At 36.2% G+C, this 26,546-nt stretch overlaps 1 protein-coding gene across 1 annotated transcript in view; it reads left to right on the top strand.

Moving 5' to 3' along the window:
* Positions 1-26,546, top strand: part of SMC2 (structural maintenance of chromosomes 2) — a 61,333-nt gene that overhangs the window by 6,065 nt on the left and 28,722 nt on the right. The window contains exons 6-15 of the mRNA XM_035016183.1: positions 2,405-2,515; positions 2,687-2,731; positions 3,967-4,200; positions 4,415-4,564; positions 6,571-6,804; positions 8,424-8,583; positions 15,569-15,686; positions 16,920-17,058; positions 17,419-17,538; positions 19,403-19,607. Of these exons, the coding sequence (XP_034872074.1) occupies positions 2,405-2,515; positions 2,687-2,731; positions 3,967-4,200; positions 4,415-4,564; positions 6,571-6,804; positions 8,424-8,583; positions 15,569-15,686; positions 16,920-17,058; positions 17,419-17,538; positions 19,403-19,607 (1,516 nt within the window). The remainder of the gene's footprint in view (positions 1-2,404; positions 2,516-2,686; positions 2,732-3,966; positions 4,201-4,414; positions 4,565-6,570; positions 6,805-8,423; positions 8,584-15,568; positions 15,687-16,919; positions 17,059-17,418; positions 17,539-19,402; positions 19,608-26,546) is intronic.

The raw sequence follows: 26,546 nt of genomic DNA, 5'->3' as shown, positions 1-26,546 counted from the left end.
GATCACGACCTGAGCCGAAGGCAGACGCTTAACGACTGAGCCACCCAGGCGCCCCAGAATTTTCTTTTTCTTATGAGAACTTTAAGATTTACTCTCTTAGCAACTTTCAAATATATAATACAGTATTAACTATAGTCACCATGCTATATATTATATCCCCAGGACTTTTGTAACTGAAGGTTGTAGCTTTGATCACCTATACCCATATTGCCCACCCACTAACCCCCATCTCTGGCAACCACTAATATGTTCTCTCTGAGCTCAGGTTTTTCTTTTTTTCTTTTTAGATTCCACATACAAGTAAGATTATACAGTATTTGTCTTTCTCTGTCTGACTTATTTCACTTAGCATAATGTCCTCAAGTTGCATCCATGTTGTCACAAATGGCAAGATTGTATTTTTTTTAAATAACTGAATAATATTCCATTGTGTATATACATATCACATTTTTTTTATCCATTCATCTGTCAGTGGACACTTTGTTTCCATGTCTTGGTATTATAAATGAGGTTGCAGATACCTTTTCAAGTTAGTGTCTTTGTATTCTTTGGATAAATATCCAGAAGTGGAATTGTTGGATTATATAGTAGTTCTATTTTTAATTTTTTGAGGAACCTTCATAGTTTTCAATAATGGCTGCACCCAATTTACATTCCTACCAACAGTACATAAGGTTTCCCTTTTCTCCACAGCCTCACCAACGCTTGTTTTTTCTTGTCTTTGTGATAATAGCCATTCTGACAGAAGTAGTAGCTCATGGTTTTAATTTGAATTTCCCAGATGATTAGTGATGTTGAGTACCATTTATATACATATTGGCCATCTGTATGTTTTTTGTGAAAAATGTTTGTTCCCATACACATGTTCCTTATGTATTTGGATAATAACCCCTTAGCAGATTCATGACTTACAACTATTTTCTCCCGTTCCGTAGGTTGCCTTTTCATTTTGTTTTTGGTTTCCTTTGTTGTGTAGGTTTTCAGCTTGATATAATCCCACTTGTTTATTTTTGCCTTTGTTGCCTTTGCTTTGGTGTTAAATCCAAAAAAATCCTCACCATGACCGATGTCAAGGAGCTTAACCTCCTGTGTTTTCTTCTAAGAGTTTTATGTGCCCAATATTAAAAGAAATTTGACTGTATCAAGCAGCCTTTCTCAACCAGTGTTCTGTGTCAGAGTTAAACCCTACAGAAGGGGCGCCTGGGTGGCTCAGTTGGTTGAGCGACTGCCTTCGGCTCAGATCATGATCCTGGAGTCCCGGGATCGAGTCCCGCATCGGGCTCCCTGCTCAGCGGGGGGTCTGCTGCTCCCTCTGACCCTCTTCCCTCTCGTGCTCTCTGTCTCTCATTCTCTCTCTCAAATAAATAAATAAAATCTTTAAAAAAAAAAAAAAACCAAAACAAAAAACCCTACAGAAGAAGATTTGAGTGAAATTAATTCATTGAATACAGTGGATTGCTTAGGGCACAGGGTATTAAGACTTAATTTTAATTTGTTTCTTGGAGCCCCCTTGAAAAGAGTTGGTATGAAGGAATGAATGTTTTGTATAAGAACAAAGTCTCTATAGTTACTCTTTTCTATTGAGAAGAACTAAGAAGAAAAAACTGGTAATTGATAACACCAGTCTGGTTGGAACATAGGTCATGCATATCTTCTTTAGATAACATCTTAAGGGAAACTTCTAATTTGAAACCTGTCAAATACATAGAAATCAAAATGGTTTTGAGAGAAATAATCCTCTTGAGATAAGGATTGGTGGTGAGTAGAAGCTTCTGAAAAAGGAGTGCTGGTAAAATTGTTCTACTTTTAAAACATAATTGATTAGTGTTTGCCTTTTTCAGAGTGCTTTTCACATGAATTACTTTGTGTAATTCTCAATAGTGTTGTGAGATGTTAAGTACCCTGTGGATGAAGAAACTGGCACAAAAAATTAGGAATTTCTAAAGTGACAACTGAGTGTTGTTAGTCTTTACTTTTTTAGACTTATATATGAAGGAAAAGAGGAGGGAAGAATTACTGGCTTCAATTTTATTTTTATTTTTAAATTTTTATTTTTAGGTAATTTGTATATCCAACATGGGGCTCAAACCCACAACCCCAAAATCAAGAGTCACATGCTCAGCTGACCGAGCCAGTCAGACACCCCTGGCTTCAATTTTAAAAGAGATTTACTCTGCAACCTCAGTGTAGCATGCAGTTTGATTTTAGGATTGGAGTAAAGGTCAGAAATATTTCTTGAATGTTAGGGCTATGGGTAATACATGCACTTAACATCTCTGATCCATTTGGGATACTTTGGTAAAATGCTTAGTGAAGTTAAGACCTTAAATTATATACTTTTTGTAAACTCCAATGAAGTTCTTTATCTTGGATTCTAAAAACATTAATATAATTGTCTTTCCAGATTTTGTCCATGATAGAAGAAGCAGCTGGAACCAGGATGTATGAGTACAAAAAAATAGCTGCCCAGAAAACTATAGAAAAAAAAGAGGCTAAGCTGAAAGAAATTAAGACGGTAATTAAATTTACATAAAACGTTTTTTAAAGAGAGTAATTTCAGAGTTTCTCTCTGTAAAGAGGAAGTTCCCCCTCCCTAGTTTTCCTTGGACTTCATGCTTCCTTTGCTTTTCAGTTTTTTTTAATGGTACTTTCATACTGAAAAAATTGATTTTCCTTTATTTTCCAGATACTTGAAGAAGAGATTACTCCAACCATTCAAAAATTAAAAGAGGTATATACTATATAGAGGATAGCCAGCTAGAACATCTCTCAAAAATGGTGACATATTCAAGATTATACAAATAGAGATGAAATGTATACCACGTCTCAGGAATTTTTCTGTGGGAGAGATAGGAGTTAAGAGTTGGTACTTGATAATCAGCCTTCTGCTTGTAGAGGGCATGTTCTTCATATCTATTAATCATTGCTCTTCATAATCTCAGAAAATGATATGCCAGATTGTAATACTTTGTTGAAGAGAAGTCTGAATTTTCCTGGATAATTGGAATTAGTGAACTATTTCTTGAGGATATCACAGTCCTAGTAACCCTGTTGGTAGAGTGAATAACTTCTAGGATAATAGGGGCTATCACTGCAATTACTGCTGTCAAGACAGTTGGTAAGTGAGGGGTACTGAAACAGATGTCCAGATTTTTTCTATAATCTTTGTAGCTTCTGACATCAATGTTTCAGTGAAAAAATGCACTTAGAGTGCATTGATTTTAAAGTTACGCATTTAGGAATTCATTAAATGCTCATTAAAATTCGATACTTCTCAAAAGTTGTCTTCTGAATCCATATAGTAGTGTGGATGTTATTAGAAAAACTGAAAAGTGATCTTGAAGGTATCCTGTTTATATGAATGGTTAGTAGAAAACACTAGATCATGAGTTTAAACCTAGGTTTTATACCTGATTTTGCCAAATTCTTTCTAAATCTGACAACACGGAGAGGTCATTTAACCACACTGAATTCATTTCTTCTCCTGCAAGTTCGAGATTTTAATTATTATTCTGTTTGCCCTAGCAGGTCCTTATTGGAATCAAGTTTAGTAATGTGTGAGCATATGTTTGTAAGTAGTTACATGATTGAATGTTGGGTAGGCATCTTGGTAATACTACTACAAAATACGTGTGATAGTATATCATTGGTGGTTGTATAGGTCATATTTATAGACTACTTACTAACCCCAGTTTATGAACCTTATGTCTACATTTCTTTGTTAATCCCAACTGCCTGATTATATATTGGAAGAAATAGCCACATGGGATTCACTGGGGATGGTATAATTCTGTCTGAAAAGCCAGAGGTCTAATGTTAAAGTTTCTATAATCCATGATCACTAATCTAAGACAAAATCTATTATGTGATGGGAAATTTTATACATGTTGCTATAGTTTGAGTCTTTCTAAATTTGTTGAAAAATACGAAGTTTGAGTTATACTTTATTGGTGATTTCTTTTCTAGGAAAGATCTTCCTACTTGGAGTACCAAAAAGTAATGAGGGAAATAGAACATTTGAGTCGTTTATATATTGCCTATCAGTTTTTGCTGGCTGAAGATACAAAAGAACGCTCAGCCGAGGAGTTAAAAGAAATGCAAGATAAAGTTGTAAAGCTTCAAGAAAAATTGTCTGAGAATGATAAAAAAATAAAAGCACTTAGTCATGAAATAGAAGAGTTGGAAAAAGGAAAAGATAAGGTCAGATATATACGTAAGAATAGATAATATACTGTGAAAAAGTTATATACAATAACTAATATTCACTGGGCATGGTCTTCCATATTGATTTGTTAATCTTAATGTATGATAATAAATAGCTTATAAAAAGTAAATCTTCTAGAAGTCATACAAGAAGATGATGACATGAGTAAATTATAAGTACGTTGATTGAATTGGGTGCATTTGATTATAGGAAATTGGAGGTATACTCCGATCTTTAGAAGATGCTCTTGCAGAAGCTCAGCGAGTTAATACTAAATCTCAAAGTGCCTTTGATCTCAAGAAGAAAAATCTGGCAAGTGAAGAGAACAAACGCAAAGAGCTAGAGAAAAATATGATTGAGGTAAGTAAATATGAAGTTCAGTTTAATTCCACTAGTATACATTTGTCTGTTACATTAATATTTATTGAGTGTGTGCTATGGACCAAGTATAGTTTGGGCTAGGAATATAGCAGTGGATTTTTGTCTTTGACAATTGGAAATATTGTTACCATTAGCTTAGTAGAGAATAGAAAGAAGTACAGTGTGAACATAATAGGCTTGAGGTGCCTGTTAAAACATCTAAGTAGAGATGTTGATTAGGTAGTTGAATATGGGAATATTGAATCCAGTCTAGATAGACAAACCACAAAAAGGCTTTTTTTATATGCACTCATTTCTTAGGTAATCCCATCCAGCCTGGTAGCCCTAAAATACCATCTGCAGGGTGATGTTCAGATCTATAATTAACCTTGACTCCTTCCCTGAATATTTGTCCAGCTATTGGATTGACGTTTTTACATACTTGATTAACAAAAAGTCTAAAACTTAATGTATCAAAAAGAGAACTCTTAAATATTCCCTGCCTACTCAAACCTTTTATTTTTTTTTAAAGATTTTATTTATTTATTTGACAGATAGCGAGAGCAGGAACACAAGCAGGAGGAGTGGGAGAGGGAGAAGCAGGCTTCCCGCCAAGCAGGGATCCCAATGTGGGGCTCGATCCCAGGATCGAAGGCAGACACTTAACTACTGAGCCACCCATGTGCCCCCCAAACCTCTTTTAGTAGCTGAATTTTCCCTATGTTAGAAAATGGTACCAGGCACCACTATTAACCTAATTGTTCAGTCCAGAAATCCTGGAGTCTTCCTGCATTCCACCTTTTTTTCTCAAACTCCATATCTAGTCCATCAGCAAACTCTCTTGACTTTAAAAGTACATCCTGAATACAGCCACTTTTCATCACCTCCATCACTGCTAACCTGCAAGCCATCATCACCCATGAGGGATGCTGTAATAGTGTCCATATCAGTTATCCTGCTTTTACTCTTGCTGCTCTACAGTCAGCTCTTTCAGAAGCTGAAATATGAATTGGATCACATCACTCTTGTACTTAAAGTTCCTTAATGGTTTCAAAGTCACATGTATAATTGAGCCTTTACCATCCCTACCTGATAGGGCTCCTGGCTCCTTTCCACTTGCTCACTGCTCCAACCCCAGTTCCTCAAACACCTAAGCATGTTCTGCAGTTTGCCTATTATTTGTCCCCCTAGTATCAGCATGATCATTCCTTTTATTTCATGTAGGTTCTTCTCAAAATGTCACCACAAAAAGGCCTTCCCTCATTGTTCTTAAAATAGTAGTTTCCATCACTTTCCGTCCCTTTACCTTGCTTTATTTTTTCCTCTGTCTTCCATTCTAGAATATAGGGTCCCTGAGGACCATGTCTTTAATGTCTAGAACAATGCCTGGTACATGGTAAACATCTAATAAATATTTAATGAATCATGAGTTAAACGTGGGCCAAAATTTCTGGTCACTTTCATGTAAATAATTTAGCTGGATTCTATTTTTTTCCAGTGCTGGTATCTTAGTATATATGGTGTTATAGTGCATATAACTTAAAAGATGTTAAGTATTAGTAATGCTGTTCCCATAAGTATTTAATATTTAAATTTTATGGCCTTTGATAGTTTATAAATTTTCGTGTACACGCTCCTAATCCTACAGTCTCTACTTTGAAGCTTAGAGTAGAATGGTTATTCAATTTTAAAGCTCTAGAAAGTGATTTTTAGTTTCTTCAAATGGTTGGTTTGCACTATAATATTTTAGCTAATTTCTAGATTAGACTGTAACATATGGAATGAAAGTATTTCTGGTAGTATAAGGGCACGTTTATCTGAAAAACAGGGTGAATTTCAAAATGGAAATAAAGTATTTAAAGTTATGATGGTTAAATTATTTTCCTTTTAACCATGTCCACTTCAAAATGCTATGAAATTTGATGACCTAAAGGTATAGGTGTATAGGAAAAAATGGATGTCTTTCCTAAAACCTAATACTTTCCAATCTTAAACTCTTTCTGAAGGATTCTAGAACTTTAGCAGCAAAGGAAAAAGAGGTTAAAAAGATAACAGATGGGCTGAACGCCCTTCAGGAAGCAGGTAACAAAGATGCTGAAGCTTTGGCTGCTGCACAGCAACACTTCAATGCTGTTTCCGCTGGCCTGTCGAGCAGTGACGATGGGGCCGAAGCAACTCTTGCTGGTCAAATGATGGCCTGTAAGAATGACATAAGTAAAGCTCAGACAGAAGCCAAACAGGTAAATACAGACGTTAACGACCGTGTGATTGCCTTTTTTTTTTTTTTTTTTTTTTTTTTTAGAAGCTGCTTCACATTATGCTTTAGCAGTTGTTGTAAAACATTGACAATATTCAGATCAGTGTCATGGAATTTGTTATTCTGCCACTCTATATCTTAACTACTAAATATTGATGACAATATTTTAAGATGCTATACAACATTAACTACTTTCATAGTTAGTTGAAATTGTAAATTCAGTAAGTGCTTTATTTGTAGTATTGTATGGAATATTTGAGGTTAATTTCTTGTTTTTTCTTATTTCTTTTCCCTGTTTTTGTTGGCAACATAAAGTTGCAGTCTTAAGCTTTAACAGGAAAACAAACATCCTGTCCATTTCTGTGCCCACCGCACTTAGTCCTTACCTTTCGTCCTTGGAAGTACCTCTACCTCCCTCTCCCCCATTCTAGTCTTCCCTTTCCCTACACTAATTTCATAATCTTTAAGGCTTGTCAGTGAAGGCTTTCAAATTTGTATATATATATTTTTTAAAGATTTTATTTATTTGACAGAGAGAGACACAGCGAGAGAGGGAATACAAGCAGGGGGAGTGGGAGAAGGAGAAGCAGGCTCCCTGCTGAGCAGGGAGCCCGATGCGGGGCTTGATCCCAGGACCCTGGGATCATGACCTGAGCCGAAGGCAGACGCTTAACGACTGAGCCACCCAGGCGCCCCTCAAATTTGTTTAGATAGTTGTGCAGCTTTTAAAGTCCTATGGATGCAAGAGTTTTGAGGGCAGAAAGAAAAAATACATATATTTTTTCACGCATTTTTAAATTTTTTTAAAAGACAACTCCTCTTTAAAAATATATACAGATGTTCATATCTGTGTTGGTATTAATCCTGTTCAACATTTTCTGTTACACGTTTGCAACTTTTCCATTCAAAGATGATGGTCACAAAAATCTGTAAGAAATCAATAGAAAAACTTTCAGGTCCTCTCAGTTTTTCTGTTAACTTACTATATATTGGGAAAAGTCCACCATTATTCAGTTTTAGATGAGGTGACATCCACCTAGATCTCAGAATACTGGTTCATTCTTTTAAGGAACAGTGTACTCAGTTACATAAACTAGCATTTGAATATCCAACTCCTAGCACTGAAATTTCTCTTGTCAGTTTAGTTTCCCATTCCAGTGTAATTTTCTTACTGCTCAATACAGTTTCTCCACTGTTAATTGAACAACACTCACAAATACACAAATACAAATACACATATGAAAGGAAGAGAACTAGAGTTCTGATTACTAGCTTTCTATTGTGTTTTTAATTTAACCAGCTAATGACAGTTATTCTTGGATATAATTTTTGAACTCAGTAATGTAATCTTTAATAAGTATTAAAAATATGGACTTAAATTATAAATGATTTGATGAATTAGGTTAAGCATATATTCATTTAGACTCTGAGTAGTTTTCTGAGGAGAAAATACTGGGAAATGATTCATCCCTTGAGATATTAATGCAAGTGACCTAACCGTTACATTTTCAAGGCTGATGTTTCTTAAACCAATCTGCATTTTTGGCCATTTAATCATTAGCACTGTTTGCCTCACATAGTCTATTAAATTTTCAATAACAGGCGCAGATGAAGTTGAAACATGCTCAACAAGAATTAAAGACTAAACAGGCTGAAGTTAAGAAGATGGATAGTGGCTACAGGAAGGATCAAGAAGCTTTAGAGGCTGTGAAGAAACTTAAAGAAAAACTTGAAGCCGAAATGAAAAAGCTAAATTATGAAGGTTTGCATTTAAACACTTGATATTAAATCATTAGGAGGTAGTGATTGTTGATAGAAACGAAATTAAATAAAGGAAATAGCAAGTACGAATTTTTTTTTTACTCTATTAATGGGTGTTAGTGTAAGAGATATTTCTAAATACAGTTGATCCCTGAACATTAGCTTGAACTGCATGGGTCTGCTTACTTGAGGCTTTTTTTTGTTTTGATAAATACAATTTAGTACTGTAAATGTATTTTCTTTAACTTACTTAATTGTAAGAACACAATATATAATACATAAAACAAACTATGTGTTAACCATTTATCTTCTCCATAAAGCTTCTTGTGAACATTTGACCATTAGTTAAGTTTGAGGGTCAAAAGTTAAACAAATTTAGGTGTGTCTGTTTCAGTGGTAGAGCATACAACTCTTGATCTCAGGGTGGTGAATTCAAACCCTATGTTGGGCATGGAGGTTACTTAAAAAAAAAAAAAAAAAATCATGGATTTAGAACTGTGGGGCAGGAGTGTCAGTGCCCCAACCTCCTCCCAAGTCGCCCCATTGTTTAAGGGTCAACTAAGTATAAAACAGCTGTTCTTTTTAATCCCAGTATAGTTAATATACAGTGTTATTTTAGTTTCAGGTGTAGAGTATAGTGATTCAACAGTTCTATACATTACTCAGTGCTCATCATGATTAAGTGTACTTTTAATCCACTTTACCTGTTTCATTTCACCCATCCGCCTACCACGTTCCCCATCAATTTGTTAACTATAGTTAGTGGTTTTTTGGTTTGTCTCTTTTTTTTCCTTATTTGCAGCTTTGTTTCTTAAATTCCACATGAGTGAAATCATGGTAATTGTCTTTTTCTGACTGACTTATTTCACTTAGCGTTATACTCACTAGATCTATCTGCGTTGCAAGTGGCAAGATTTCATTCTTTTTTGGTGGCTGAGTAATATTCCATTGTATATCTATATCATATATTTATCCATTCATCTATTGATAGACACATGGGCTGCTTCCATAATTTGGCTATTGCAAATAATGCAGCAATAAACATAAGGGTGTATATTTTTTCAAATTAGTGTTTTCATTTTCTTTGGGTAAATACCCAGTATTGAAATTATTGGATTAGATGGTAATCATATTTTTAATTTTTTGAGGAGCCTCCATGCTGTTTTCCATAGTGGCTACACCAGTTTGCGTTCCCACCAACAGTGCACAAGTGTTCCTTTTTCTCCACAACTTTGCCAACACTTATTGTCTCTTGTTTTGAGTATAGCTAGGTGTGTAGGTGTGAAGTAAAATCTCATTGTGGTTTGGATTTGCATTTCCCTGGTGATTAGTGATGTTGAGCATCTTTTCATGTGTCTGTTGGCCATCTCTGTGTCTTTGCAGAAAGGTCTGTTTATGTCTTCTGCCCATTTTTAATTGGATTATTTGTTTTTTTTAGTGTTGAGTTTTTTAAGTTCTTTGTATATTTTGGATACTAACCGTTAATGGATGTGTCATTTGTAAATATCTTCTCCCATTCCATAGGTTGTCTTAATTTTGTTGGTTGTTTCCTTTGCTGTGTAGAAGCTTTTTATTTTGACATAGTCCAATAGTTTATTTTTGCTTTTGTTTCCTGTGCCTCAGGAGACCTATCTAGAAAAATGTTGGTATAGCTGATGTCAGAGACATTATTGCCTATGCTTTCTTTTAGGATTTTTATGGTTTCAAGTCTGACGTTTAGGTCCTTAATTCATTTTGAGTTTATTTTTGTGTATGGTGTAAGAAAGTGTCCAGTTCCCCAACACCGTTTGTTGAAGAGACTTTTTCCCATTGTATATTCTTTTCTGCTTAGTCAAAGGTTGATTGACCATATAATCATGGATCTATTTTGGGGCGCTCTATTCTATTCCATTGATCTGTGTGTCTACTTTTGTGCCTGTACCATACTGTTTTGATTACTGCAACTTTATAGTATATCTTGAAATGTAGGATTGTGATACCTCCAGCTTTGTTCTTCTTTTTCAAGATTTGCTTTGGCTCTTCAGGGTCTTTTGTGGTTCCATACAAATTTGGGGATTGTTTGTTGTAGTTCTGTGAAAAATGATACTGGTATTTTGATAGAGATTGCATTACATCTGTAGATTGCTTTGGGTGGTATGGTGAATTTAACATTATTTGTTCTTCCAGCCATGAACCTGGAATACCTTCCCATTTGTTTATGTTATCTATAATTTTATTCATCAGTGCTTTATAGTTTTCAGTATACAAGTCTCTTACCCTCTTGGTTAAGTTTATTTCTAGGTGTTTTATTATTTTTGGTGCAATTGTAAATGGGAATATTAATTTTTCTTTCTGCTGTTTCATTATTGGTGTATAATTTTTCTTTCTGCTGTTTGATTATTGGTACATAGAAGGCAACAGATTTCTGTACATTGATTTTGTATCCTGCAATTTTACTGAATTCATTTATCAGTTCTAGCAGTTTTTTGGTAGATCTTTTGATTTTTCTATATATAGTATCATGTCATCTGGAAATTGTGAGAGTTTTACTTCTTCCTTACCAGTTTGGATGCCTTTTATTTCTTTTTGTTGGCTGATTGGTGTGGCTAGGACTTTAGTATCATGTTGCATACAAGTGGTGAGAGTAGGCATTCTTGTCTTGTTCCTGATCTTAGGGGAAAAGCTCTGTTTTTCCCCATCGAGTATGTTGTTAGGTGTGGGTTATTTATACAAGGCCTTTATTATGTTGAGGTATATATCCTCTAAACCTAGTTTGTTGAGGGCTTTTATCGTGAATGGATGTTGTACTTTGTCAAATGCTTTTTCTCCATCTATTGAAATGATTGTATGGTTTTTATCCCTTATTTTGTTGATGTGATATATCACATTGAATGATTTGTGACTATTTAATCACCAGGAATAAATAAATAAATAAATTTGATTGTGGTGAATGATTTCTTTTAATGTATTGTTGGTTTTGGTTTATTAATATTTTGTTGAGGATTTTTGCATTTATATTCATCAGAGATACTGCCTGTAGTTCTCTTTTTTTAGTGTCTTTATCTGTTTTTTGTTTTTTTTTTAATCAGGGTAATGCTGGCTTCATAGAATGAATTTGGAAGTTTTCCTTCCTTTTCTATTTTTTGGAATAGTTTGAGAAGAATAGGTATTAACTGTTCCTTAAATGTTTGGTAGAGGGGCCCCTGGGTGGCTCAGTTGTTAATCGTCTGCCTTCAGCTCAGGTCATGATCCCAGGGTCCTGGGATCAAGCTCCACGTCAGGCTCCCTGCTCTGTGGGAAACCTTCTTCTCCCTCTCGCTCTCCCACTCTCCCTGCTTGTGTTTCCTCTCTTGCTGTGTCTCTCTCTGTCAAATAAATAAAAATCTTAAAAAAAAGTTTGGTAGAATTTGCCTATGAAACCGTCTGGTCCTGGACTTCAGCTTTTTGGGAGTTTTTATATTACTGACTGACTCAGTTTCATTTTTGGTAGTCAGTCTGTTAAACTGAAACAGGAAGAAATAAATTTTTGTTGGGTTGTATGTTTCTAGGAATTTATCCATTCTAGGTTGTCCAATTTGTTGGTATATATTTCTTCATAATATTGTCTTACAGTTATTTGTATTTCTGTGGTGTTGGTTGTTATTTCTTCTCATTTCTGATTTCATTTGAGTCTTCTTTATTTTCTTGCTGAGTCTGGCTAAAGGTTTATCAATTTTGTTGATCTTTTTTAAAAAAACCAACTCCTGGTTTCTTTTATTCTTTTCTTTTAGTTTCTCTTTCATTTGTTTCTACTCTAATCTATATTATTTCTTTCTGCTGGTTTGGGGTTTTGTTTGTTCTTTTTCTAGCTCCTTTAGGTATAAGGTTAGGATGTTTGAGGTATTTCTTGCTTCTTGAGGTAGGCCTGTATTGCTATAAAATTCCCTCTTAGAACAGCTTGCTGCATCCCAAAGATTTTGGACCACTGTGTTTTCATTTTCATTTGTCTCCATGTACTTATTTCCTTTTTTTTTTTTTTCTTGGTTGTCCCATTCATTCTTTAGTAGCATGTTTTTATCCTTCATGTGTTTGTACTTTTTGAAGACTTTCTTGTTGATTTCTAGTTTCTTAGCATTGTGGTATGAATTTGTTGAGACTTCTTTTGTGGCCTAATATGTGATCTATTCTGTAAAATGTTCCATGTGCACTTGAAAAGAATGATGGCCTTGCTGGATAGAATACTCTTGGCTACAGGCTTTTTTTCTTTCAGCACTTGAATATAGCATGCCACTCCCTTCTGGCTTACAAGGTTTGCAACGAAAAATCAACTGATAACCTACGGAGTTTCCCTTGCTTGTAACTGTTTTCTCTTGATGCTTTTAAAATTCTCTATAACAACTTTTTGCCATTTTAATTACTCTGTGTCTTGGTTTGGACCCCACTGAGTTGATTTTGTTGGGATCTCTCTTTGCCTCCTGGATCTAGACTTGTTTTCTTCCCTAGATTCAAGAAGTTTTCAGTTATTCTTTCTTCAAATTTTCTGCCCCCTTTTCTCTCTCTCCTTCTGGAATCTCTATAGTGGGAAAGTTACTACACTTGATGGTATTGCTGAGTTCCCTAAGTCTGTAATCATTTTTTGTTATCTTGTCTATCACCTGTTCAGCTTGATTGCCTTCTGTTACTTTGTCCTCTAGGTTGCTGATCTGTTCTTCTGCCTCCTCTAGTCTATTTGTTCCATCTTGAGTATTTTTAATTTCATTTATTGAGTTCTTCATCTGATTGGTTCTCCTTTATGTTTTCTGTCTCTTTGTTAAGGGTCTCACTGAAGTTCACTCTTTTCCAGGTCCAGTGAGTATTTTTATGATCATTACTTTAAATTCTTTATCAGGCATATTACTCCTCACTGTTTCATTGAGCTCTCTTGCTGTGATTTTTGTCCTCTTCCTTCCTTTGGAGATATATCCCTGCATCTCCTCATTTTGTCTCTCTGTGTCTGTTTCTACATGTTAGGAACATTAGCTACGTCTCCTGCTCTTGAGAGTAATGACCTTCTGAAGAAGAGTTCCTGTAATACCCTCAGTGCAGTGTCCCCTGTTCACCAGAACCTGATGCTTCAGTGGTATCTCCTATGTGATATGTGTACCCTACTCTTGTGGCTAAGCTGCTTTTGCCTTCAGTCTAGTTGTCTGGAATGTCTCTCTTTGCCTGTCATGGACAGGGTTTGAACCCTGAGTTGTTAGTGGGCCAGTCTGGGGCTGCCTTGGGCTTGAGTGGAGTCAGACCAGGTGTTTGCCAGAGAGGAAGAAGCTGCTGAGACCACATGGATACCCCAACACTGCTCCTAAATCATGGGGCAGTCAGCAGCTAGTGTCAGGGGAAGTGAGAGGGGGAGGGGAGAAGAGGTAGGTGATGATGGCCCATTAGCACAGAACTGCTGGGGTAGCACAGAACTGTTTGTTGTTTTCCCCGGAGAAAGCCCTTGGTGGGTGAGGCCTACAGTCAGCCCAGGTATATGACCCCAGCCTACTGCTGAGGCCTCAGTAGGACTGGTATATGTCGTTATCTTCCCCCTCTCTGCAGCGTAGGGAGTTATTTTAGAGTTGGGCTGGTCCCTGTTGGGGCTGTTTGTACCCTGCCTGGCTTGGACTGCTTTGGATGGGCTCTGACCCAGGGCATATTGGAGGGGGCAGGTCCACACGAGAAAGCAGAGTGCGGCAGCAGTTTTATCAAGGTTTGCACAGGTCTGTTGTGGGAAAGGACAAGTCTGCAAAACTTGGGTGAGATGCACTGTTAGCAAGCTAGGTGGAGACCTATGCTCGTTCCTGCAAGTGTCTGTGTGTCTAGGATCCGGGGGGTGGTAGAGGAGGAAAATAGTGCCTGCCAGCTCTTTTGTTCCCGGAGAAGTCTCCCAAGGACCCCTGCCCCTCCAGCACATGCTCTGAGACTGGTAAACAAATCTCCCACCAGAATAGTCTAGGCAGCTTTTCAAACTGCTGCTTTTATGCTGTGTCTCTGTGGGGCTATTTGTCGTGCTATCTCTTTAAGGATGGGGAGTCTGTTTCCTCTCACCCTCTCAGCTCTCTTAGAGCTGAGCCTGCTGAGTTTTAAAGTTCCAAGTGTTAGTCCCTACAGATCATAAGAACTTGTGAAATTATGCCCCTCTGGTTTTCAAAGAGAAATGGTTTTTCTGTTTTGTTTGTTTTTTAAGATTTTATTTATTTGAGAGGGGAGAGAGAGAGAATGAGCACGAGAGAGCACAAGCAGGCAGAGGGAGAAGCCGACTGCTGAGCAGGGAGCCAGATGCGGGGCTTGATCCCAGGACCCTAGGCCCATGACCTGAGCTGAAGGCAGATGCTTAACTGACTGAGCCACCCAGGCGCCATTCAGTGGGGATTTGTTTTCCCCTTGCGGTTCCCTGTGCTTGGGGTGCCTGGTGTGACTACAGTCCATTTCTCTCCCGTTTCTGTGCCCTCGGTGTCCCTCCCTTCCATTGACAGTCCTGCAGGTCTGCTTGGCTCCTGACTGTATCTCTGCCCTTCCTACCCTGTTTCATGTGGCCTCTTCTCTACATTTAGCTGTGGAGAGTCTGTTCTGTCAGCGTTTGGGCAATTTTCTGGGTTACACTGATGTAGGTGTTATCTAGTTGAATCCATGGGATGTGGTGAGGTTAAGATTCTCCACTTTACCATCTTCCCAGCTCTTTGAATTTTTGAAAACTCACTACTGACAGTTTCCTGCTTTGGTCACCAAAGTGCCATTTGAAAACTCCCAAAATGTCATTTGTATATTTCCACATTTGTAGTTATTCAATTCATATATTGTTTTTGGAATGAAAATTTCTGTTACTTGTTGGTAATAATTGTCTACTTGATCTTTAATATTAAGCATGCTTTTTATTTAATACCAGAAATTTGTATTTTGCTTCTAGGAATGCTCTGGAAATAGAGGTTACTGATAGTTTCTTTAAAACTGTAGAATATTTGCATTTTTAAAACTCTGTTTCCATTTACTTGTGATTTACTGTTCAGAAAACAAAGAGGAAGGACTTCTGGAAAAGCGCAGGCAGCTATCTCGTGATATCAGTAGATTGAAAGAAACATATGAAGCTCTCTTAGCCAGATTTCCTAATATTCAATTTGCCTACAGGTAAGAGATTTAAACCTTAAATTTTAACATGGTAATAGCCAAGATACATTTTTATTTAAGCTCAAAGACAATCTGAAAATTTCATTACATCAAGATTTCTGTATGAAAAATATTGTAAGCTACTTTTCCTTAATTGGTATTTTTTCCCTAAACACTTACTGAAATGTTAACCAAGATATATTTTCATTTAAGATGGAAGACAATCTGAAAATTTTGTTAACATTAAGATTTTTGTATGAAAAATATTGTAAGCTGCTTTTCCTTAATTGGCATTTTTTTCCTTAAATGTTTATTGAAATGTTTCAAGTGTTGGCAGTGGGAATTCTTAAGACCAAAATGAGGGAAATTAGATCTCAGTCCAGAGTTTCTTTAAATATCTAACATTAACATTTTACAATTTACAAATTTACATGGGTTTTTTTTCATGGAATACTTAGAGTAATATATGTATTACAAAGATTATAGCCTCGGGGAGCCTCGGTGGCTCAGGCAGTTGAGTGTCTGACTCTTGGTTTCAGCTCAGGTCATGATCTCAGGCTTCTGAGATTGAGCCCTGTGTGGGGCTCTGCACTCACTCTCTCTGAAATAAAGTTTTTTTTTTAAGATACAGAGAGAGAGAGATAGAGCAGGAACACAAGCAGGGGGAGTGGGAGAGGGAGAAGCAGGCTTACCACGGAGCAGGGAGCCTGATGTGGGGCTCGATCCCAGGACCCTGGGATCATGACCAGAGCCGAAGGCAGATGCTTAACGACTGAGCGCCCCTGAAATAAATCTTAAAAAAAAAAAAGATTATAACATCAAAGTTGTTTTTGTTTCATTGAAAACAATATGTACTGAAAGATCTTTTGAGTGACTTAAAATAAGAGTTGACTAGTCATCTGAACATTAAATTTTTTTTTCTTTTTTTCTTTTTTTAAAGATTTTATTTATTTATTTGAGACAGAGAGAATGAGAGAGCCAGAGAGCACATGAGAGGGGGGAGGGTCAGAGGGAGAAGCAGGCTCCCTGCCGAGCAGGGAGCCCGATGCGGGACTCGATCCCGGGACTCCAGGATCATGACCTGAGCCAAAGGCAGTCGCTTAACCAACTGAGCCACCCAGGCGCCCAAATTTTTGTTTTTCTTAAAAGTGTACATGCTTTTGATGTGTTGCTAGGACGAGCTCTTCACTAGTAAAATACAACTTTTTCTATTTTATTGTTTCAGATTAATTTTTGTCAACTGTTCTATTTTAGGGATCCAGAGAAGAACTGGAATAGAAATTGTGTGAAAGGACTTGTAGCTTCCCTGATTAGTGTGAAAGATACTTCTGCAACCACAGCTTTAGAATTGGTGGCTGGGGAACGGCTCTACAATGTTATAGTAGACACAGAGGTAAATTAATTAAAGAAAATTTATAATTCCTCCTTAGCTGGAAAAATCATGAGCTGCTAGAATTAAGTACTTTCTTGATGTTTTAAGGTATTCCTAAGGTTGGTTATCTTTACAGGTGTAGCTGTTCAGTTAATGACTTTTTATTATATTCTTGATTATAGTATATTTGATAAAACTGTATTCCCAAAGAAGTCTTATGTTTACTTAGGAATCCAGAATGCATATTACCAGTTTTAGACTTTCCATTGTTCAGGATACTAGGCACTAAACATTTAATTGTGGATTCCTAAACTTGCACTCTTTCCCTCTGAACGTTTTCTGTCATTAATATTTCCTTATTTCAAATGCACAATTTTTTAGATTACTGGAAAAAAGTTACTAGAAAAGGGGGAATTGAAACGTCGATACACTATAATTCCACTCAATAAAATTTCAGCCCGATGTATTGCTCCAGAAACTCTGAGGGTCGCTCAGAATCTTGTAAGTCTTCTTTATGTTTTATGTACATCTTGTTTTTTAGTTTGGTTTTGTTTTGTTTTAGTTAGAGGACATTAACTTGGGGGACATAATCATATGTAGAACCACAAAATTTTGTTGTTACCATGCCTTAAACATTTAAGCTACCAAAAAAGGGTTGGCTTTTGTGAAAATAGATGGAAGGACCAGTAGAAACAGTGGAAAACTAAAACTACCTTTGATATTACAAAGTTGTAATGTTAAAATGTCTTTAAACCTTCAGTCCGGTCACATGACAATCACATGATATTAAATTTCCAATCTCTGAGTTACGAGAATTACAGAGTTTATAAATACCAGAATTCTTCAGTTTTTTTTCATGCCAGACACAGTTAAACTGCCCACAGTGACATCTGTTATCTATCAATCTTACAGAGATGCTTAGAGTTTCTCTCGGTTGCCTTCCGGCCTCTGGACATACAAAGCAGGGGACCAGGATACCCATTCAGCTGCTGAGGTGGATCTAAAGTGGTATTGCTATTAGTAAAAAAAATAAAAACAAACCCCAGAGGAGTACAAGGCAATACATTTAAAAGGCAATTATAGTTGTGTAATATTGGGTAATAACATGAAGCCAATCCTAATGTTCAGCAGTGTTACCAGTTTGTTATTGAGCAGGCATTCCAAGTGCATCAGTTGAAAAGACAGTTCTGTGAAACTTAGAAATGCATTTATAATTAAGATACTAAATGGATACTCAGTGTTCTTGCTGCTATTGAGAAGCCTTCAGTGAAAATTATTTTAAAATACAGTTGTATTGACATGTATACTCAGAAGGAAAATGAGTGCAGAGTAATTGAAAGGTAGTGTTTCTGAGAAACAAACTGAGGGTTCTAGAGGGGAGGGGGGTGGGAGGATGGGGTAGCCTGGTGGTGGGTATTGAGGAGGGCACGTTCTGCATGGAGCACTGGGTGTTATGCACAAACAATGAATCATGGAACACGACATCTAAAACTAATGATGTAATGTATGGGGATTAACATAAGAATAAAAAAAAAAAAGAAAGGTAGTGTTTCTGGTTAGTACTTTGTTTACTTTGAAAAATCACCATTAGGTCTGGAAGATTTTGGAAGTTACTTCAGCTTTTGGACAAGTCCCAGTGTAAGAAGTGGGGTTTCAGGTAGTAGCAAAAATACTTCTAGCCAGGTCCCTTAGCCAAACCTTTTTAATGATAGCTGCTATGTCAGAGGGCAATGCTGAACATTTGTTATACAGAGCTGCCTTCATTTTGATTTGTCTTGCTGCTGCTAAGCTCCTTAAAGGATGCTTAGTTGTTTTAAAAAGATGGGCAGAAGTACACATCAACAAAGGTTGAGAAGAGGCAGTTGGATCAAAATACAACACCGAGGGATTTAAAATTTTTTTTGCCCTCTCAATGGCTAGTTGTGTTTTTCTGTAACTGATAGATAGGTGGCTGCTTAGCATGTTTAATTTGAATGAAAATGTATTCACTATAGAAAAAGCAAATTAATAATTGAAATAGAACATATTATATAATTGTGTTGATCCAGCAATTGCCGTATTTTAACTAAGAGAGTGTGTCCAAATAGTCCATTTTGGATTTAGAAACTTGGTACTGGCTCCTGCTTAATAGACACTCTCATAGTACCTGGTACTTTAAATATTTTACTTAGCCATAGAAGTTTCAATGTTTAAACTTGAAATTTTTTCTAAAACTCTTGTTTTCCATAGTATTTTAGAAAGGTCAAAAGGAATTGTAGTGCTAGGTAAGTGGTACTTAAATTTCTAGTATAGCAGTTCTGTTTTGTAAAATATTTGAAAAGAAAGGGGTAGTATGTACTGTGATATATTTGTTGTTTTCCCACAGGTTGGTCCTAACAATGTTCACGTGGCTCTTTCCCTGGTTGAATACAAACCAGAACTTCAGAAAGCAATGGAATTTGTCTTTGGAACAACGTTTGTTTGTAATAATATGGATAATGCAAAAAAAGTGGCCTTTGATAAAAGGATAATGACTAGAACTGTAACTCTAGGGGGTGATGTGTTTGATCCTCATGGGACATTGAGTGGAGGTAGGTTGCTTTTTTGTTTGCAAGGAATAAAAATAGCTAATATTTAATTCATTCTATGCCAGGTGCTATATATATTTGCTTTTTTTTCCCCCCTCATTTATTCCTTACAACTATTCTATAAAGTTTTATTTTCCTACTTTTTTAGGGAATGAAATTAAAATTAGAAAAGTTTAGTAATGCATTCAATAGCAAATAGTGTTAGAGCTAGTATTTTAACTCAAAGAGTTGGATTTCAGAGCTAAGTCTTGAACCTCTACTAAATATTCTTTCCTCTGTATGTTTATTGAGAACTTAGGATATGCCAGGAACCATACCATTAGTTCATTTAATGTTTCAGTAGCTCTAAGAGATAGGTAAGATTATAAAAAGGAGAAGCAGAAACAGAGTTATTAAGCATATCAGTTTACTAGTGACTTAAAAATCTAATATTGAAGTGCAAAGATTTATGGATTTGACTTTTTATTTACTTTTAGGGTTGTTTGTGGTTTTTTTGGGCTTTACTTTTGGGCTTAAACCTAAATGATTTAAAAAAAAAAAAGTAAAAATAACTAAAAAAATACACAAGATATGAGACAAACAGCAACAAAAGAAAGCCTAGAAGACAAGATTAATACTCAGTACTAAATGTATTGAGTCAAAAGGAACTGGAACTTTAAACTCAAAATGGATGAAAGACCTAAATGTGAGACAGGAATCCATCAAAATCCTAGAGGAAAACACAGGCAGCAACCTCTTTGACCTCGGCCACAGCAACTTCTTTCAAGATACATCTCCAAAGGCAAGGGAAACAAAAGCAAAAATGAACTATTGGGACTTCATCAAGATAAAAAGCTTTTGCACAGTAAAGGAAAACGGTCGACAAAATTAAAAGGCAACCTATGGAATGGGAGAAGATATTTACAAATGTCTTATCAGATAAAGGGCTAGAATCCAAAATCTATAAAGAACTTATTAAATTCAACACCGAAAAAACAATCCAATCAAGAAGTGGACAGAAGAAATGAACAGATATTTCTCCAAAGAAGACATACAAATGGCCAACAGACACATGAAAGAAAAAATGCTCAATGTCACTTGGCATCAGGGAAATACAAATCAAAAACTACAATGAGATACCACCTCACACTAGTCAGAATGGCTAAATTTAACAACTCAGGAGATAACAGGTGTTGCCGAGGATGTGGAAAAAGGGGAACCGTCTTATACTGTTGATAGGAATGAGAACTGGTGCAGCCACCCTGGAAAACAGTATGGATGTTCCTCAAAAAGTTAAAAATAGAGCTACCCTACCACCCAGCAATTGCACTACTGGGTATTTACCCCAAAGATACAAACATAGTGATCCGAAGGGGCACATGCACCCCAATGTTTACAGCCACAATGGCCATAATAGCCAAACTATGGAAAGAGCCCAGATGTCCATCTACAGATGAATGGATAAAGAAGATAAGGTATAAAATACACATATATATTTACATAATGGACTATTACTCAGCCATCAAAAAGAATGAAATCTTGCCATTTGCAATGACATGGATAGAACTAGAGGGTATTATGCTAAGTGAAATAAGTTCCGAGAAAGACAAAAATCATACGATTGCACTCATATGTGGAATTTAAGAAACAAAGCAATGAACATAAGGGAAGGGAAGGAAAAATGAGGAAAACAGGAAGGCAAACCATAAGAGACTCTTAACTCTAGGAAACAAACTGAGGGTTGCTGGAGGGAAGGTGGGGGCAATGGGGTAACTGGGTGATGGGGGCATTAAGGAGGGCACTTGATGGAATGAGCATTAGGTGTTATATGCAACTTGTGAATCACTAAATTCTACCTCTGAAACTAATAATACAGTATGTGTTAGTTAAATTGAATTTAAATAAGACTCAAACAAAAAAGTAAAAAGAATCATTATGCAATATTGATTGTATCAGTTTTTTCTTTGTAACATACAGTGATGTATTAATTTCAGGTGTACAATTTAGTGATTTGACAATTACATGCAATACCTAGTGCTCATCCCAACAAGTACACTCCTTAGTCCCTGTAACCCATTTCACCCATCACCTTACCAGCCCTCCATCTGGTAACCATCAGTTTGTTCTCTAGTTTAGAGTCTGTTTCTTGGCTTATCTCTCTTTTTCTTCTTTGTTTCTTAAATTCCACATATGAATGAAGTCATATGGTATTTCTCTGACTGACTTAATTTCACTTAGCCTTATACTTCCTAGTTCTGTCCATGTCTTTGCAAATGGCAAGATTTCCTTATTTCTTATAGCTGAATAATATTCCATGGGGTGTGTGTGTGTGTGTGTGTGTACATACATACATACACACACATACACCACCTCTTCTTTAGCCATTCATCATTCGATGGACAGGTGGGCTGGTTCCATAATTTGGATATTGTAAATAATGCTGCAGTAGACATAAGGTGCATGTATCCCTTTGAATTAGTGTTTTTGTATTTTTTGCGTAAATACCCAGTGGTGTGATTGATAGACCATAGGGTAGTTCCATTTTTAACCTTTTGAGGAACCTCCATACTGTTTTTCACAGTAGTTGCACTAGTTTGCGTTCCCACTGGCAGTGCAAAAGAGTTCCTGTTTTTTAACATCCTCTGCCACACTTGTCTCTTGTGTTTTTCATTTTAGCCATTCTGACAGATGTGAGGTGATACCTCATAGTTCTGATTTGCATTTCCTTGCGGAGTGATGAGCATCTTTTCATGTGTCTAATGGCCATCTATATTTCTTATTTGGAGAAATGCCTCTTCATGTCTTCTCATATTTTTTTTTTTTAAAGATTTTATTTATTTATTTGAGACAGAATGAGAGAGAGAGAGAGAGAGAGCCCAGGAGAGTGGGGAGGGTCAGAGGGAGAAGCAGGCTCCCTGCCGAGCAGGGAGCCCAATGCGGGACTCCAGGGACTCCAGGATCATGACCTGAGCCGAAGGCAGTTGCTTAACCAACTGAACCACCCAGGTGCCCTGTCTTCTCATTTTTTAATTGGATTTTTTGGGTTTTGGGTGTTGAGTTTTATCAGTTTTTTATATATTTTGGATACTTATTAGGTATGTCAGGTGCAAATATCGTCTCCCATTCTGTAGGCTGTCTTTTAGTATTGTTGATTGTTTCCTTTGCTGTGCGGAAGCTTTTTATTTTCATGTAGTCCCAAATGTTTATTTTTGCTTCTATTTCCCTTTCCTTGAGAGATGTGTCTAGAAAAATGTTGCTGTGACCTATATCAGTGACATTACTGTCGGTACTGTCTTCCAGGAATTTTATGGTTTTAGGTCTTACAGTTCCGTCTATTCCATCTTGAGTTTATTTGTGTGTGTGGTATAGGAAAGTGGTCTACTTTTATTGCATGTAGCTGACCAGTTTCCCAACACCATTTGTTGAAGAGATCTCTTTTTCCCATTGGATATCTTTCCTCCTTTGTCAAAGATTAATTGACCATATAATTGTGAATTTATTTCTAGGTTTTCTGTTCTGTTCCATTGATTTGTGTGTATGTTTTTGTGCCAGTAACATATTATTTTGAATACAGATTTTTAATATAACTTGAAGTCTGGAACTGTGATACCTCCAGATTTGCTTTTCTTTTTCAAGATTGCTTTGACTATTTGGGGTCTTTTGGGGTTCCATACAAATTTGAGGATTCGTCTAGTCTGTGAAAAAACCCTGGTTGGTATTTTGAGAGGAATTGCATTAAATGTGTAGATTGCTTTGCGTAGTTTGGACATTTCAACAATATTTGTTCCATTCCATGAACATGGAGTATCTTTTCTGTCACCTCTGTTTCTTTCATCAGTTTTTTGTAGAGTTTGGAAATATAGGTGTTTCACCCCTTTGATTAAGTTTCTCTTTCGGGTGCTTCATTATTAGTATATAGAAGTACAACATTTATGCACATTGATTTTTGTATCCTGAATCTTTACTGAATTCACTGATCAGTTCTAGGAGTTTTTTGGTGGAGTCTTTAGGGTTTTCTATATATTGTATAATGTCATTTGGAAATTGTGCAAGTTTTACTTCTTCCTTACCAATTTGGATGCCTTTTATTTCTTTTTTGTTGGCTGATTGCTCTGGCTAGGACTTCAGTACCATGTTGAATAGAAATGGTGAGAGTGGGCATCCTTGTCATGTTCCATACCTTCGAGTAAAAGCTCTGTTTTTCCCCATTGAGTAGGATGTGAGCTGTAGGTTTTTTGTAGATAGATGGCCATTATTATGTTGAGGTATGTTCCCTCTAAATCTACTTTTTTGAGGGCTTTTATTATGAATGGATGTTCTACTCTCTGGGATGCTTTTTCTGCATCTGTTGAAATGATCATATGGTTTTTGTCCTTTCTCTTGATGGTGTGATATATCACAATGATTTGCGAATGTTGACCCACCCTTGCATCCTGGGAGTAAATCCCACTTGATTATGGTGAATGATCTTTTTAAAATGTAGTTTTGGATTTGGTTTGCTAAGATTTTGTTGAGGATTTTTGCATATATATTCATCAGAGATACTAGCCTATGGTTCTCTTTTTTTGTGGTGTCTTTATTTGGTTTTGGTATAAGGGTAATGCTGGCCTCAGAAAAGGAATTTGGAAGGAATTTTCCTTTTTCTATTTTTTTTTTTTTTTGGACTAGTTTGAGAAGAATAGGTATGTTAACTGTTCTTTGAATGTTTGGTAGAATTTGCGTGTGAAGCCATCTCGTCCTGGACTTCGGCTTTTTGGCAGTTTTTATATTACCGATTCAGTCTCCTTGCTGGTAATCACTATTCAAATTCTCTATTTCTTTCTGTTTCAGTTTTAGTAGTTTATGTTTCTAGTTTATCCATTTCTTCTAGGTTCTCCAATTCGTTGGCATATAGTTCTTCATAATATTTTCTTAGAGTTGTTTGTATTATCTGTGTGGTTTGTTGTTATTCTCTTTCATTTGTAATTTTATTTATTTGAGTCTTTCCTCTTGTTCTTTCATGAGCCTAACTGAAGATTTATCAGTTTATCCATCTTTTTAAAGAATCAGCTCCTGGTTTCATTTATTCTGTTCTTTTAATTTCTATATCATTTATTCATGCTCTAATCCTTATGATTCCCTTCCTTCTGCTGGTTTTGATTTTTGTTCTTTTTTTAGCTCCTTTGGGTATAAGGTTAGGTTATTTACTTGAAATTTTTCTTGCTTCTTGAGGTAGGACTGTATTGCTGTAACCTTCCCTGTTGGAACTGCTTTTGCTGCATCTCAAAGTTTTTGGACTGTTGTGTTTTCATTTTTATTTGTTTCTGTGTATCTTTGGATTTCTTCTTTGATTTTTTTTTTTGGTTGACCCATTCATTATTTAGTAGCATGTTTTTGTCCTCCATGTATTTGTGCTCTTTGTGGATTTTTTTCTTGTGGTTGATTTCTAGTTTCATAGTGTTGTGGTCTGAAAAGATGCATGGTGCAACTTCAGTTCTTTTTGAATTTGTTGAGACTTCTTTTGTGGCCCAATATGTGATTTATTCTGGAGAATTTTCCATGTGTACCTGATTAGAATGTGTATTCTGCTATTTAGGATGGAATGTTCTGAATATATTTGTTAAACCCATTTGGTCCAGTGTGTCCTTCAAAGCCACTGTTTCCTTGTGGATTTTCTGATTGATCTATCCATTGATGTAAGTGGGGTGTTAAAGTCCCCCTACTATTATTGTGTGGTTATTGATTAGTTCGTTTATGTTATTAACTGTTTTATGTATTTGGGTACTCCATGTTGAGTGTGTAAATATCTACAATTGTTATGTCTTTTTGTTGGATAGTCCCCTTTATTATTTTATGGTGTCTTTGTCTCTTGTTACAGTCTTTGTTTTAAAATCTATTTTGTCTGATATGTCTGTTCCTGCTTTCTTTTGACATCCGTTTGTATGATAAATGTTTCTCCATTCCTTCACTTTCAACTTCAGGTGTCTTTAGGTCTGAAATGTGTCTCTTATAGGCAGCATATAGATGAGTCTTTTTTTTTTTTTTTTTTATGCATTCTGTCACCCTATTTTGATTGGAGCATTTAGTCCATTTACATTCAAAATAATTATTGATAGGTGTGTACTTACTGTCATTTTGTTACTTGTTTCTGAAGTTTTTCTCATCCTTTTTCTTTCATGGTGTGCTGGTTTTCTTTAGTGCTATATTTGCATTCCTTTTTCTCCTTTGCATTTCTTTTAGTCGTTTTTAATTTCTGGCTATCTTTTGATTTGTATATAATATCTTTTGAATATAGCAGTCTATATTAGGAAGCATTTTGCTTAAGTTTGAACCCATTTTTACCATTCTCCTCCCCACATTTAGGTATTTGGATATTTTACATCATTGTGTTTTGTGAGTTCATTGACTGATTTCTTACAGAAATACTCATTTTTATTACTTTTGTGTTTCCTGCTTTCTTACTGTCACTTTGGTCTTTCCTTCCTAGTCAGTTCTCTTGCAGGTCTGGTTTAGTGGTCATGAACTGCTCTAATTTTTGTTTCTTTGGGAAACTTTCTTTCTCCTTTTATTCTGAGTGATAGCCTTGCTGGATAGAGTATTCTTGGCTGCATCTTTTTCTCATTCACTTGCAGTATATCATGCCACTCCCTTCTGGCCTTCAAAGATTTTGCTGAAAAATCTGCTGATAGCCTTATGTAGTTTCCCTGGTAGGTTACTGTCTTCTTTTGTTTTGCTCCTTTTTAAAATTTATCACTACATTTAGACATCTTAATTATAATATGTCTTCATGTGGATCTGCTTTTGTGGATTTTTGGGGGGGTTCTTCATGTCTCCTGGGTCTGGTTATCTGTTTCCTTCCCCAGATTAGGGAAGTTTTCAGGTATGATTTCTTCAAACTTTCTACCCCCTTTTCTCTCTTATTCTTCTAGGATCCCTACAATATGAATATTATTACATTTAATGGAAGTCACTGAGTTCCCTAAG

The sequence above is a fragment of the Mirounga leonina genome, unplaced genomic scaffold (assembly GCF_011800145.1).
Source record: "Mirounga leonina isolate KUSES-001 unplaced genomic scaffold, KU_Mleo_1.0 Mir_170, whole genome shotgun sequence".
NCBI classification, from domain to species: domain Eukaryota; kingdom Metazoa; phylum Chordata; class Mammalia; order Carnivora; family Phocidae; genus Mirounga; species Mirounga leonina.
The sequence above is the reverse complement of the archived record's forward strand: the minus strand, read 5'-3'. Positions and strand labels throughout refer to the sequence as shown.